This window comes from Drosophila biarmipes, chromosome X (assembly GCF_025231255.1).
Source record: "Drosophila biarmipes strain raj3 chromosome X, RU_DBia_V1.1, whole genome shotgun sequence".
Taxonomy (NCBI): Eukaryota; Metazoa; Arthropoda; class Insecta; order Diptera; family Drosophilidae; genus Drosophila; species Drosophila biarmipes.
The window spans coordinates 22,412,686-22,426,029 of NC_066611.1; the positions used below are offsets into that span (position 1 = coordinate 22,412,686).

The 13,344-nt window shown below is 51.5% G+C and overlaps 1 protein-coding gene across 1 annotated transcript; it reads left to right on the forward strand.

Moving 5' to 3' along the window:
- Positions 1-2,950: 2,950 nt before the first annotated feature.
- LOC108023277 (platelet binding protein GspB) lies at positions 2,951-13,335 on the forward strand. The gene is given in 7 exon segments (XM_017092563.3): positions 2,951-6,477; positions 6,556-6,688; positions 7,224-7,457; positions 7,582-8,045; positions 8,104-8,273; positions 8,348-11,027; positions 11,029-13,335. Coding segments are annotated over 7 exon segments (7,374 nt in total). The 5' UTR covers positions 2,951-2,973; the 3' UTR covers positions 11,218-13,335.
- Positions 13,336-13,344: the final 9 nt, after the last annotated feature.

Sequence of the window (13,344 nt, forward strand, 5' to 3'; positions counted from 1 at the left end):
TGTATTTATTCATAATTACATACAATTTAGGAGGGCTTTCTAGGAATTAGTAATTTAAATATTTTCATTTAACTTGCGCGCGTCTAATGAAACTCCAATTTATTAGGTATCAAGTACCTGTTCTTGCAATTGATCAACATACTTTATGCCATCTACTATCTTTTTAATTTGTTTTTGTTTATTCTCAGGATAAAAAGGCTATTGATTTTGTTAACCAAGTTATGCATGTTTTAATCACACCTCACCAGGTTTTTTAACGCACCTTGTAAACAACTTTTTTTACTGCAGTAATATTTGTTGTAACATTATTTAGTATAATTTGATCGTCTGGTCGCAACATAAGTGACGACTTTTTGTAAAATAATATGTTTACCTATCCACATTTATTTCCAAATTCGGATAAATATCTTTGAAAATTAGATGTTCCTTGCCAAAATATAACATAGTTTAAAGTGAAATCAAAAAAAAAAGAATTTCCACATAAGGTATTTTCCACCATAATAATGGAAAAAGAGTATAGTATGGCTCTGTCGAAGGCAACTGGCCCATCGGAATATTTAAAATATCATTCTGTACTGATTTTTTGCAAGCCTTTAAACAAATACCACCCATAAGTAGCCCATGGATGTTGGGATCCGGGCCGCAGGACTGCCACCCTTCCCGGGCGCCCACGAGCAGGGTTGCACCCAGGCAAGTAACCAATAACAAAAGCAAAAGCAAAAACAAACCGGGTGCGATAGTGCAGTATATCGGGCGGCGAAGAGTCGCGGCGAGAGGCGGCGAATTCAGCGATTTCGCCGTCGAGCCGAGCGTCGCTCTTTTGCTCTCCATTTTGGCTCGTTATTTCGCTTCGCACCGTGTTTGCGTTCACAACTCTTGTTCGGGTTCTGCATTTTATTTTATTATTATTTTTTTTTGTTTGTTGCTATTCGGTGAGTACCTGCGGAAAGGAAAGGCGAGTGGATGCAAAGGCAAGGAAATGAAAAGGGATTTCCTCGCCCACCCGTGTTTCTGTGTGTGCTGGTGTGCCTGTGCAAGTGCCTGGGTGAAAAGCTGTACTCGCTGTACTGCCAAAGGAAAGAAGGCACAGGCATTCGTTTATTAATGCTCGCGTTCGTATTTTTTGCGAAAACCTAGTGAAAAAGAAATTTTCTGCGCTCGCTGCTGCCAGCCTGTGTGTGTGTGTGCGTGTGAGTGTTGTGCGAGTGTCTGTGCGTGTGCGCTGGCCCAGTCTGTGTGCGCTCGCTTTGGGTGTGCTTGTACGTCACTGCCACCCATTTTTTGTGTGTGTGCCCCACTGTTCTGGTTCCTCGTCTCGGCTCGCTTTCCCCTCCCATAACCCCTCGGGTTTGGTTGCAAGCAAACGCCACCGAAGGCGTTTGTTTCCACGGATTTTCCTTTTTGCCGAACGGCCAAGCCAGCGAGCGAGCGAGCGGACGAGAACGGGCAATGCTGGCAACTCTGCCAATTCTTTGGCAACTTTTCCGCTTTGTGAAAATTGTGCGGCCAGTTTCCGTTCGCTTCTGCTTCCTCCGCTTCTTCCGCTCCATCCGTGTTTACAATCGCGGCGTTTTTGCACACTGTGCCGCGTGAGTGTGTGTGTGTGCGCGCTGTACATGTGTGGATGGTGGTGTATATACAGCGGGGTCTTCATTTTGTTATTCGCCATTCTCTTTCACTTCCTTTATTCGTCTGTTTTGTTGCCGTCGCTGTGACAGTTGTGTTCACTGGTGTGTGCCTGTCCGTGTGAGTTTTCCGCTTTTCTTGCCGGTGCAAACTGCAATTTCGAATCTCGCTGCGCTGCCCTCGCTCTGGTCACACTAAAATGGCGCCTGTCAAGAGCAAAGCCAAAATCAAAAGCAACTGGGATCGGCTGGGATGGCTAAGAAGAAAAAGAAGTGGCAAAGTGCCAAAAGCAGGATACTTATACTTAGCTAAACCAATTTGAGGATTATTCAACGCACATCACTTCCTCGGGTTCTCCTCTCCCATTCTGCCTGCTCTCCTCTCTCCCGGCCTCTCCTCTCCACTCCTCTCTTCTCGTTTCGCTTTCCTCGCATTCTCGCAGCTCCCAGCTGCTGCCAAAACTTGTTTTTCGAAATCAATAGAAAAGGGGGGCCAGGGGCCGACGCGGTGGAGGGGGCAGGCGGAGAATGTGCTTTCTGGCAACCGCAAAAGCATGTTCAATGTTCTAGCCGCATTTTACTGGAGTCGAGTGGACGGATTGTCCTGGGGATTGGATTAGCCGAAAGTGGCTAAGAAAGCGGCTTGCGCTTGGCCGACCGTTCGACCGGGTGAAAGCCAGGGCCATAAACTTACGGCTACCAGATAGTTGTAGTAGATACTCACTCGCAGTCTCGCTTTGGTTCGGATTAGGCATCGGGAAATGATCCCTCAGTCCTTGGCCAAAAGTCCTTAGAGGAAGTGGTTGTATCTCTTATTTTTTAATTTTTAACGCCCTAGTATATCATTCTTTATTTTCTTAGTAAATTCCAAACATAGAACATTTTAAAATTAGCTAGCATTTATCACAACTAGTTAATCTCTTTACATTCTGTCTGGGCTATCTAAATGCTTATCAATGTTTTCAATAAGTGAATTTCAAAATGCTTATCAGCGTTTTCGAAATGGAAAGGGAATTTCCCTTTACCCGAAAGATACTCCGGAATAATATTCACCTTTGTCGGTTTGTTCTTACTCTTCTGGGTTGACAAATCCCCCCTGAAATTGTGCTCCCACATGGCGGATTAGTAATGCAACTTTTTATTACCTACTTTCAGGTAATCCTTCACATCACAGTCAACCAATGGGACCAAATCACTGCGACTCGAACTGGACACAATCAGCATCGGATCGCAGGGAGCAACAGGAGGTGGTGGTGGTGGTGGTGGAGCAGCAGCACCAGAAGGCGACGGGGGAGCGGCCAACATAGGAGCAGCAACGTCGGCAGCAGCTGCCCAGGGCCCCTCGAGGATGTCGAGCCGGAAGCCGCCAGGAGGCTCTGGAGGAGCTGACGAAGTCACAACAACAGCAGCAGCAGCAGCTGCCCCCCTGGACGACAATGCCAATGCCAGCGTGGAGACTACGGCCAGCAGCGAGGAGCCATCAGAGGGCGTCGGAGAAGAACTGGCCCTCATTAGCAAAGGAAGCACCCCAACGCCGCCAGTGGAGGCGGCCAAGGAGCCACCGGCAGCAGCAGCTGCCTCAGAGGTGGAATGTGAAAAGGAGCAGGATGCCAAGGACTCGATTCCAGCCCCTAAAACGCCTAGGTCCACGCCCACGCCAACGCTCACGCCGGTGGTCACGCCCAGCAGCAGCAGTGATGGAGTGGCGGCCAAGAGCGTGAGGGTTACCCGGCACTCGTCGCCACTGCTCCTACTCAGCTCGCCCACGACCAGCAGGCGTGAGGCCGGCGACGGAGCACTGGACAGCAACGAGGAGCCAACGGGTTCGGGCGGCCAACGGAAAAGCTCTGTGGAGCGATCCGTAGTGCCGGTCATACGAGGACGCAAGTCCATTAAAGAGATGAAAGAAGCCAAAGAAGTCAAACCCGAGGAGACGCCAGCCGTGGCAGCAGATTCAGGAGCTGCAGTTGCAACTGGTCAGTCCAAGGAGGAGCAGGTCGGCGAGGGAAATGAACTGGAATCCCTGACAGCTGCGGACAAAAAAGACCACAAAGATATAAAAGACAAGGAGGAAGAGCGCCAAAAGGAAGTAAGTTCTGAGTCAGAAATAAAAGAGAAGGACAAATCCGTGGAGAAAGAAAAATATACGGAGAAAGAAAAGGCTGCAGATAAAGAAAAAGATGTAGAGAAAGAAAAAGATAGCGCTGCCAGTAAAGATGCAGATAAAGATAAGGATAAGGAGAAGGAAAAGGTTAAGGAGGCACTGACTCCAGTGGCGCCGATAGCGCCGGTGACACCAACTTGCAACCGCGTTACCCGCAAATCACACGCCCAGGAGCAAGTGGTCAACACGCGGGTTACGCGTAATCGGCGCCAGTCCTCCACCGTTGGAGTCATTCTCGCCTCCGCGTCCCTGGCAGCCACAAATTCCTCCGTCACAGAGCAGCCGCCACCTTCTCGCGGCCGCCGGAAGAAGCCAGTGGCTGTGGCTCCACCTCTGGAGTCTGCGGTGAAGCGAAAGCGATCCCTAGATGCCGAAGTCGACCCGGAGGCCTCCAGCAGTGCGAAATTCAGCAAGGTAGAAGTAGTTAAGATCGAGGAGGTGGAGGCACCAGGTGATGAGGACTCAACTGCTGTGTCCATCAAACAGGAACCTGTTGATGCCAGCGAGATCAGCTCTATTTCTCCATCAGTCACGCCCACTCCCACACCTACGCCAACGCCTGCTCCGATATCGGGCAGCCGGCGGGGACGTGGACGCCCGCAGAACAGAAACTCCTCCTCGCCGGCGGCGGCCACTACGCGAGCCACGCGACTCAGCAAGGCAGGATCACCGGGCATCCTGACGCCAGTGGCCCAAGAACCGGGGCCACCAAAGCGGCGGCGAGTCGGCTCCACAACACGGAAGACTGCCTCGGCCAGCTCACTGGCTCCCAGCTCGCAGGGCGGCGCCGGCGATGAGGACTCCAAGGACAGCATGGCCTCGTCCATGGATGACCTGCTAATGGCCGCCTCGGACATCAAGCAAGAGAAACTCACGCCGGACTTTGACGACAGCCTGTTGCCAGAGAGCCTGCCCTCCACTTCCGGTGCCTCGAGCGCCAATGGTCATTCCTGCATCGAACCGCTCACTGTGGACACAGAGAGCATCAACAAGCCCGCCGATCCCGAGATGAAACCAAAGCAGCTGCCAGCGGCAACAGCCGAGGAATCCGCATCGCAAACCGCCACTCAATCTGCCACTGTGTCCGCAGCAGCGGGGAAGGCTCCATCGCTTAGTCCTGAGATGATTAGCGAGGGCGTGAGTGCGGTCAGCGTGCGGAAGTTTTACAAGAAGCCCGAGTTCTTGGAAAACAACTTGGGCATTGAAAAGGATCCGGAGCTGGGTGAAATCGTCCAGACGGTGAGCAGCAATGACTCGGAAGGGGATGCGAAGATGCTTGTTGACGGCGAGGTGAATCAGTTGGATTTCCCTCTGCCACAAATCAAGGAGCACCATGCCAAGGAAGAGGAGCAAAAATTGGAGCCTGGAGCAGAAAAAGAGCTCGATGAATGTCTTCCTGAAATGATGGCTGAAGGTACTTTTGGTGTTCCAGCTGACATCACAGTTCAAATTATTTCCGAAGCAGAAGAAGACACATGTTCAAACAGCTCTTTGAAGGCAGGTGAGCTCCGCCTGGACGAGAGCAACGATGAGCCCGAGCTCGTGCTGGACGATGGCCTCGTAATCAATGGCGATGAGGCCCAAGATCAGCCGGAGGAAAGGCTATTCCCTTCAGAAGAATACGACGACCTCGACCACGAGATTATGGAGGAGCTGACCAAGGAGGGTGTACTAGATGCTAGTGGCAATGCATTGAGCCAGCAAAAGGTCCTAATGCAGCAAGCCGAGGATGATGCACTCGCCCAAGAACCGCAAAGCTCTGCCGGCGAGGAACCGGTGGATGGTTCGCCATCCAAGGAACCCTCGCCAGCGGACGAAATGGTGGCCATGGAGGTGGAGGAATCCTACATCGACATTAAGCAGCAGACGGATCAACTATTAGCAAACCACTTGGCGGAAGAGGCCGCCACGGATGCGGATTGCGGCCCCGAGGATAACAAGGAGAACCTGTCCACATCTGCCACCAGCACAGCTGCCGAGGGTCTGGACATCCAGTTGGACCTAAAGGAGGATGATGACGAGGAAAAACCGCTCGCAGCGATAGCTGCTGAACAGAAACCGGAGCTGCTACTGGCCAAGGAGATGGAGGAGGAAGATGAAAAACCCAATGGCAAGCAGGAATCGATCTGCGATGAGCACCTGCAGCAGGAGCAAGAAAACCATCTGCAGAATCTGCGGCAGGAGCAGGAAATCCACCTGCAGAACCTGGGTCTACTCACACACCAGGCCGCCGAACAGAGGCGTAAGTTTCTCCTCGAGTCACAAGCTCGCCAGGCGCAAATGCAACTCCAGCAGCATCACCATAACCAGCACAAGCGTCAGGCGGCGCGGGGAGGAGGCAGTGCGACGCATGTGGAATCCAGCGGTACTCTGAAGACGGTCATCAAGCTGAACAGGAGCAGCAATGGAGGTGTGGGCGGCAGTGGTGGCCTGCCCACGGGTACTGTTATCCATGGCGGCAGTGGCTCCTCTTCCGCGTCATCCACATCCTCCTCATCGGTGGGCAGTGCCACACGCAAATCAAGCGGTGCTTTGGCCTCGGGAGCGGGAGCAGGTGCTGGAGTCCGCCGGCAATCGCTCAAGATGACATTCCAGAAGGGTCGGGCTCGTGGTCACGGGGCTGCGGACCGATCCGCCGATCAGTATGGCACCCACGCCGAGGACTCCTACTACACGATTCAGAACGAGGTGGGTTTGCCAACTACTATGCGCTCGTCTCTTGAACAGATGACTAACGATAGCTGCTTACCCATCTTTTCATTCCAGAACGAAGGTGCGAGAAAGTTAATTGTAGCCACTACTGGTAATCCCGGCCGCAAGACCAATAACCGTTTCAGCTCGACTAACAACCACCACTCCACGGTAGCCTTGCACGGTAGCAACTCTGCGGTCCAGTACTGTGCGTATAGATCAGATCTCTCATTCGGAATCGGGTGCTCCATTTGGCCTACCCGGCTGTTTTCACTCTAAAAATCAAACCGAACGATTGGAGCACAGTTGCAATGGATCTTGTCGAAGATGTACCCATTAGTGGATATTTCATATCTTACAGGACATTGCAACTCATTCTTAAATATGTTTATTTGTAACTTTAAAACTTTTCTGATTTTTAAATCATATTGTTTCAAATTCTTGTAATATTTGATGTATGTTGATATACTGAGGCTTATAGCAGCTTCATAAACTTCCCTATCGGAAAAAAAGTTCGGTTTGATATTGCCCCTCACTTTTCGTGCACGTTCATTTCAAATTCTCCATCCGGGAGCAATGATCTTCTCCATTTTCCGACACTGTACATATGGCACCGTCACTCGCATCCTCATTAATCATTTCCCCGTTCCCACTGTACATGGAAAGACACTGACGCACTGACCGAGAAAACGGGCTAATTGACCGAAGAATATATTGCCCTAACTAGCCATGTTCTTCCCTAGATTCGTCGCACTCGGAGAGTCAGGGCCAGACGGAGCACGGTTTCTACCAGATGGTCAAAAAGGACGAAAAGGAAAAGATCCTTATTCCGGAGAAGGCCTCTTCGTTCAAGTTCCACCCGGGGCGGCTGTGCGAGGACCAGTGCTACTACTGTAGCGGAAAGTTCGGACTCTATGACACCCCCTGCCACGTGGGTCAGATCAAGTCGGTGGAGCGCCAGCAGAAGATCCTAGCCAGTAAGTACACAGCCAGACTGAATTCATAGCCTATAATCTGTGAAATGTGGCCTAACTTATTGCTTTTGCTGATCTCTTTTTTTTTACCTCCTCTGATGTTCGCTAGTTTCCTTATCATTTGCAGACGAGGAGAAGCTTACGGTGGATAACTGCCTGTGCGACGCCTGTTTCAGGCACGTCGATCGGCGAGCGAATGCTCCATCCTACAAGAAGCGTCTGTCGGCCCCAGGTCACCTGGAGACGGGGGTGGGCGGCTCCGCGGCGGCGGCGGCCCTAGAGAAGCACTTCGCCGGCGACAGTGGTAGTGTTATTCCGGAGGTGGCCGGAGGAGAGGCGGGCTCTTCGGCAACGGGAGCCGCGCAGCATCGCTCCTGTGCAGTCAAGGACTGTGTGGAGGCGGCAGGACACTCGCTGCGGCGCAAGTGCATCCGCAAGAGCGTGAAGAAGTTCCAGCTCAGCCTAGAGATTCCCGCTGGCTCCTCGATCGTATGGCTGTGCGAGGCGCACTACAACACGGTCATCCAATTCTCTGGCTGCGTACTGTGCAAGCGGAGGTTGGGCAAGAACCATATGTACAACATAACCACGGTGAGTCTACTTGCAGCCGTCCTTATCCGAGAAGAGTGTTCTAATTCAGATTCTTTAGCAGGACACAGATCGGCTGGAGAAGGCGCTGTCCGAGATGGGCATCCCGGTCCAACTTGGCATGGGCACTGCCGTCTGCAAGCTGTGCCGCTACTTTGCCAATCTGTTGATGAAACCTCCGGATAGCACCAAGTCCCAGAAGGCGGAGTTCGTCAAGAACTACAGGAAGAGGTTTGTTTCAGTTGTATAAAATTGTATCGAATTGTGACTCATCCAGGGTTGTTACAATCCTCTTGAATTAACAGGCTTCTCAAGGTGCATAATCTGCAGGATGGCAGTCACGAGGTGTCCGAGGCGGATGAAGAAGAGGCCCCCAATGCGACGGAGTCGGAGAGGGCAACCACAGACGGGCAGGAGGATGCCGAGATGCCCATGGTCGTGGACTATGACGGTCCAACCGACTCCAATTCCAGTAGCTCTTCGACCGCAGCCCTCGACAGCAGCAAGCAAATGTCAAAGCTCCAGGCCATCCTGCAGCAGAATCTTGGCGCAGATGCAGCAGGTGTTGCGGGAGCAGGATCAGCAGCTGCAACCGGAGGTGCCGGAGGAAGCGGCTCTGGAGCAGATATCTCGAATGTGCTCCGCGGAAATCCGAACATTTCGATGCGTGAACTGTTCCACGGCGAGGAGGAGCTGGGCGTGCAGTTCAAGGTGCCGTTCGGCTGCAGCAGCAGCCAGCGGACGCCGGAGGGCTGGACTCGGGTGCAGACCTTCCTGCAGTACGACGAGCCGACGCGCCGCCTCTGGGAGGAGTTGCAGAAGCCGTACGGCAACCAAAGCTCCTTCCTGCGTCACTTGATCCTGCTGGAGAAGTACTACCGCAACGGAGATCTCATTCTGGCACCGCACGCCTCCTCCAACGCCACGGTATACACGGAAACTGTCCGCCAGCGTCTGAACTCCTTCGACCACGGTCACTGTGGAGGATTGGGCAGCACAGGCAGTCCATCTTCCTCAGGCTCCAGCAAGCGCAGCGGGATTCCCCAGCCCGCGGGCTCCAGTGTACTGGCCACTGCCCTCACAACGCCCATGACTAGCCATTCGTCCTCCTCCGCGTGCATTTCATCCGAGCAGAATGCATCAGCTGATCCCATTATTCCGCTTGTGGAGCTCAACGATGATGACGAGGGCGTGGATCTGGCAGGAGGAGCGGTCGATGGACAGTCGAGTGCTAGGCAGGAGGAATCACTTTTGGAAAGCCTTAGCACAGTCTCGGTGCACAAGTTGACCAAGCAGCTCAGCTCGAATGCGGTGACGATCATCGCCCGCCCCAAGGACAAGTCGCAACTCTCGTCCAACAGCGGATCCTCGACGTCCATTTCCAGCTCTTCGTCTGCCGTTTCCTCGCCGGAGGAAGTCGCCGTCACCAAGGTCTCCGCTGCCGCGCCCGCACAGTCCAAGGATGCACCTCCACTGGTGCCCGCAGGTGGCAACAGTCGCAGTATCCTAAAGACCAATCTCCTGGGCATAAACAAAGCCGTGGAAATTTTGCCGCTAACCCCCGCCTCGCACGCATCCACCTCAACGTCCTCTGCTGCTTCATCTAAAAACTTCCTTACATCCATCGCCTCCCTGGCCAACAAGTCAACGGCAAGCCATATACCAGAGAAGCAGCAAAAGATTCTCGACGTGGCCAACAAGCTGCTCAGCAGCCAGGGCGAACCGGTTTCCACAGCCTTGCAGTCAAAGCTGAAGCCACCGATGCATCAGCAGCAGGGCGTAGGATCAGGATCAGAAGCGGGAACCAGTGGAGTGCAGAAACCTCCTAATGTCGCCCAACTGCTAAGCTCTCCTCCAGAGCTAATCAGTCTCCATCGCCGGCGGACGAGCGGAGCAGCAGCAGCAGGAGCAGGAGCGGCGCCCAACAGCCTACTCGGCAACCTGCCGGGCAAGAGGCTGCAACTTCCACGATCTGGAGCAGGGCCTTCAGCAGGATCGGGAACGGTCGCTGGACCAGCGGGAAGCCGAGCCGCGGGTTCATCAGCGCCGCCTAATGTGGTCATACTCCCGGACACCCTAACCGCCCAGGAGCGGCACGAGAGCAAGAGCTGGAAGCCCACGCTGATACCGCTAGAGGATCAGCAGAAGGTGCCAAACAAATCGCACGCTCTCTATCAGACCGCCGACGGTCGACGGCTGCCCGCTCTGGTTCAGGTGCAGTCCGGTGGCAAGCCATACCTCATCTCCATCTTCGACTACAACCGCATGTGCATCCTGCGCAGGGAGAAGCTGCTGCGCGACCAGATGCTCAAGGCCAACGCCAAGCAAAAGCCGCAGAACCAACAACAGGCACAGGGACAGGCGCATCATCAACAGCAGCAGCAGAACTCCGCCGCATCGGCGACAGCCTTCTCCAACATGGTGAAGCTTGCTCAGCAGCACACGGCTCGTCAGCAGCACACGGCGCGTCAGCAGCTCCAGCAGCTGCAGCAAAAGCAGCAGCAGCAACAGCAGCTTCCCACTTTGCAACCAGGAGGAGCAGCGGCAGCGGCGGCGGGAGCGGCTATCAGACTTGCCCGACTGGCGCCGAAGCCAATGCCTCCACTGACTAATCCTCAGATTGGCAGCCAGGCGCCTAGCTTTCAACCGTTGTTGCCCAGCCCACTGGACAACAGCAACAACTCTTGGCTGTGGAAGAACTTTCCCGATCCCAATCAGTACCTGCTCAACGGAAATGGAGGAGGTGCCGGGAGTTCCGCCAGCAAGTTGCCACATCTCACGGCCAAACCGGCCACGGCAACGAGCGGCGGCGGAGCAGGCGGCAAATCGGCTGGAAGCCTGTTCACCCTCAAGCAGCAGCAACAGCAGCAGCACCAGCAGAAGCTCATCGAGAACGCCATCATGTCGAAGATACCTAAGAGTCTGACGGTGATTCCGCAGCAGATGGGCGGCAATGCCGGTGGCGACTTCGGTGGCAGCAGCTCCTCCGGCAAGGACTGATGACGGCGAAGGAGGCCACCATGGCCAGGAGGAGGAGGAGGAGGAGGAGGAGGAGATGGAGAAGGAGCAGCTGTTTTGGTGGGCACCCGGCGCAGCAGCAGGATCAACAAGCATGCGGCGAGCAGCAGTTCAAGCGTCGCCGGCGAGCTACAGAGCACGAGGTAACCGGCGGTAGCTCCATGGATATCACAAACTCCACAATTCCATGGCTGCAGTAGAATAAGTGATACACTAAAAAACACAATGGACGGTCAGACAGATGCAACAGATGAGAAATCACGATATTTGTAAGATTACATAACGTTGTTTGTGTATAAACGAGATACGGTTACGAATACGATTACACTATAAGCAAACCCCACTAGTTAGGCACTTGCGCAGATGCCACAGATGCATGAAACGATGGAACAGATATGGCTGCAGATGCATTTGCGAATGCCAATGCCGATGCCGAGGCGAATGAGGATGCGGATACGGATAGTTAGAGATACCGAGACCCCTTATTCTAAACTATGCTACTCTATTATTGTAGACTTACACTATATTTTTTTAATTAGATTTACGGGCATAATAAGCGATTCGTGTATTATAGATACCAAAATTGCTAGAGCTAAACGGTTTATAGATTTATAAGAGACCCTAAAACACACACACACCTACTGCTGCTACACAAACACACTCACACCCCGCACACACACTACTTTAGGAGAGAGTGCAGCACAACAATTGAAATTGTGGCCGAGAAGCTGTACCAACTGCTGCTGCTGATCCCAGGACCGGAAACTGGAACTGGAAGCAGGATGTCCCGAAGCCCCAGTTTTGTTTTTTTTTTTGCTTTTAAACAAGTCCCAAACCATCCCAGAAGCGTTTTCAGCACACTACTCACATGGCAAATGGCAATCCAATCCCGCACATAGAAATCGATTCGTTTGATGTAGACTCCTAATTTATAACCATTTTGTATTTCCATTTATACATCAACTAGACGACCCCCCCACTCACTCAGATACAGATACACATAATTTTATGGACCTCTAACATTGACTCGTAAACTGTAAATATTTTAATGGAAACAACAGATAAATACAAAAACTGCAAAATACAAACTAAAATGCTAATTGAACCCCGTGAACCACAATCAAATTGATCGATGTTCTCGTTATCGGTGCCTCCGGTGGCCTCTGTTCCATTCCAAGGAATGCTAAAACTGTAGCTGCCTAAGCAAAGCAAGATCGCAAGATCTGGTAGTGAAGCGAAATTAATTTGCAAATTTGAAATGACAAATTGAAAAGCTTTCTCGCCTCGAAAAATATACACTATAACAATAAAAAGAAAATGATATACTTAACACCCAGCACACATATACACACATATATGGAATATATATACACACGATATAGATATTTTAGAGCGATGGCGAGAGATACAATTGTAAATTAGTCCGTTAAGCATAGATATATTTATACACATATGAGAATTCAATTGTTGTTGTTGAGACATTGAAAATGTATTTATAAAGCGGAAGTTGATTGATATCATGCAAACCAAGAGACGCGAAAGAAACCAACTTTGGCGAGCCAAAGTTTCTATACCCTTGCAGTAATACACCCGGATGTTTAGGAAGAAGTCAGAAAGTGTCGAAAGTACAAAGCTAGAAAGAGCGACAATCCTTTGTTTCATGTTGTATCTTAAACCACAAAGAAGTTAGTTCGAGTGAATTAGTCTTCCCAGTTTGACGCACCTCACACGATCTCCCAATAACCGTTCTAAACGACAACCTCTCAAATCGCATGTGATTATCTTTAGAAGTTGCTGTAGTCTTAGGATAAAGTTGTCCGATTTCAAAACTGTTCTCCACATGACCGTAAACATGATAAACTTTCCAAGTTCCTGTAGTAACCACTAGAGCAGATCAGGAAGATTGATATTATAGAGAGGAGACCTCTGCAAGGGTATACAAAAGGAATGCTTAGCCCTACGTGCTTGGTGCGAATAGGAGCTGGAGGAGAAGAGCAGTTCCCAGGACCTCTCTCTGACGACCATGATGAACATACATAGATTGCCTTGATCGAACCTGGTTTTGTGAAGCCGCATGGAAAAGCGTGTGCCTGTGGGTGATTTGGCGCGTGCGTGTGTTTGTGCTGTGTTTATGTAGTACTTTGTAGCTGATAGATCATTCGATCCAAACACATTTTATAATTACAACCTATTTATGCAATTATTTTTAAAAGATTAACAAAAATCAAAATTTCAACGAATCAAGAAATAAATTTCCCCATGTCCAGCTAAGAAATCCGATGGT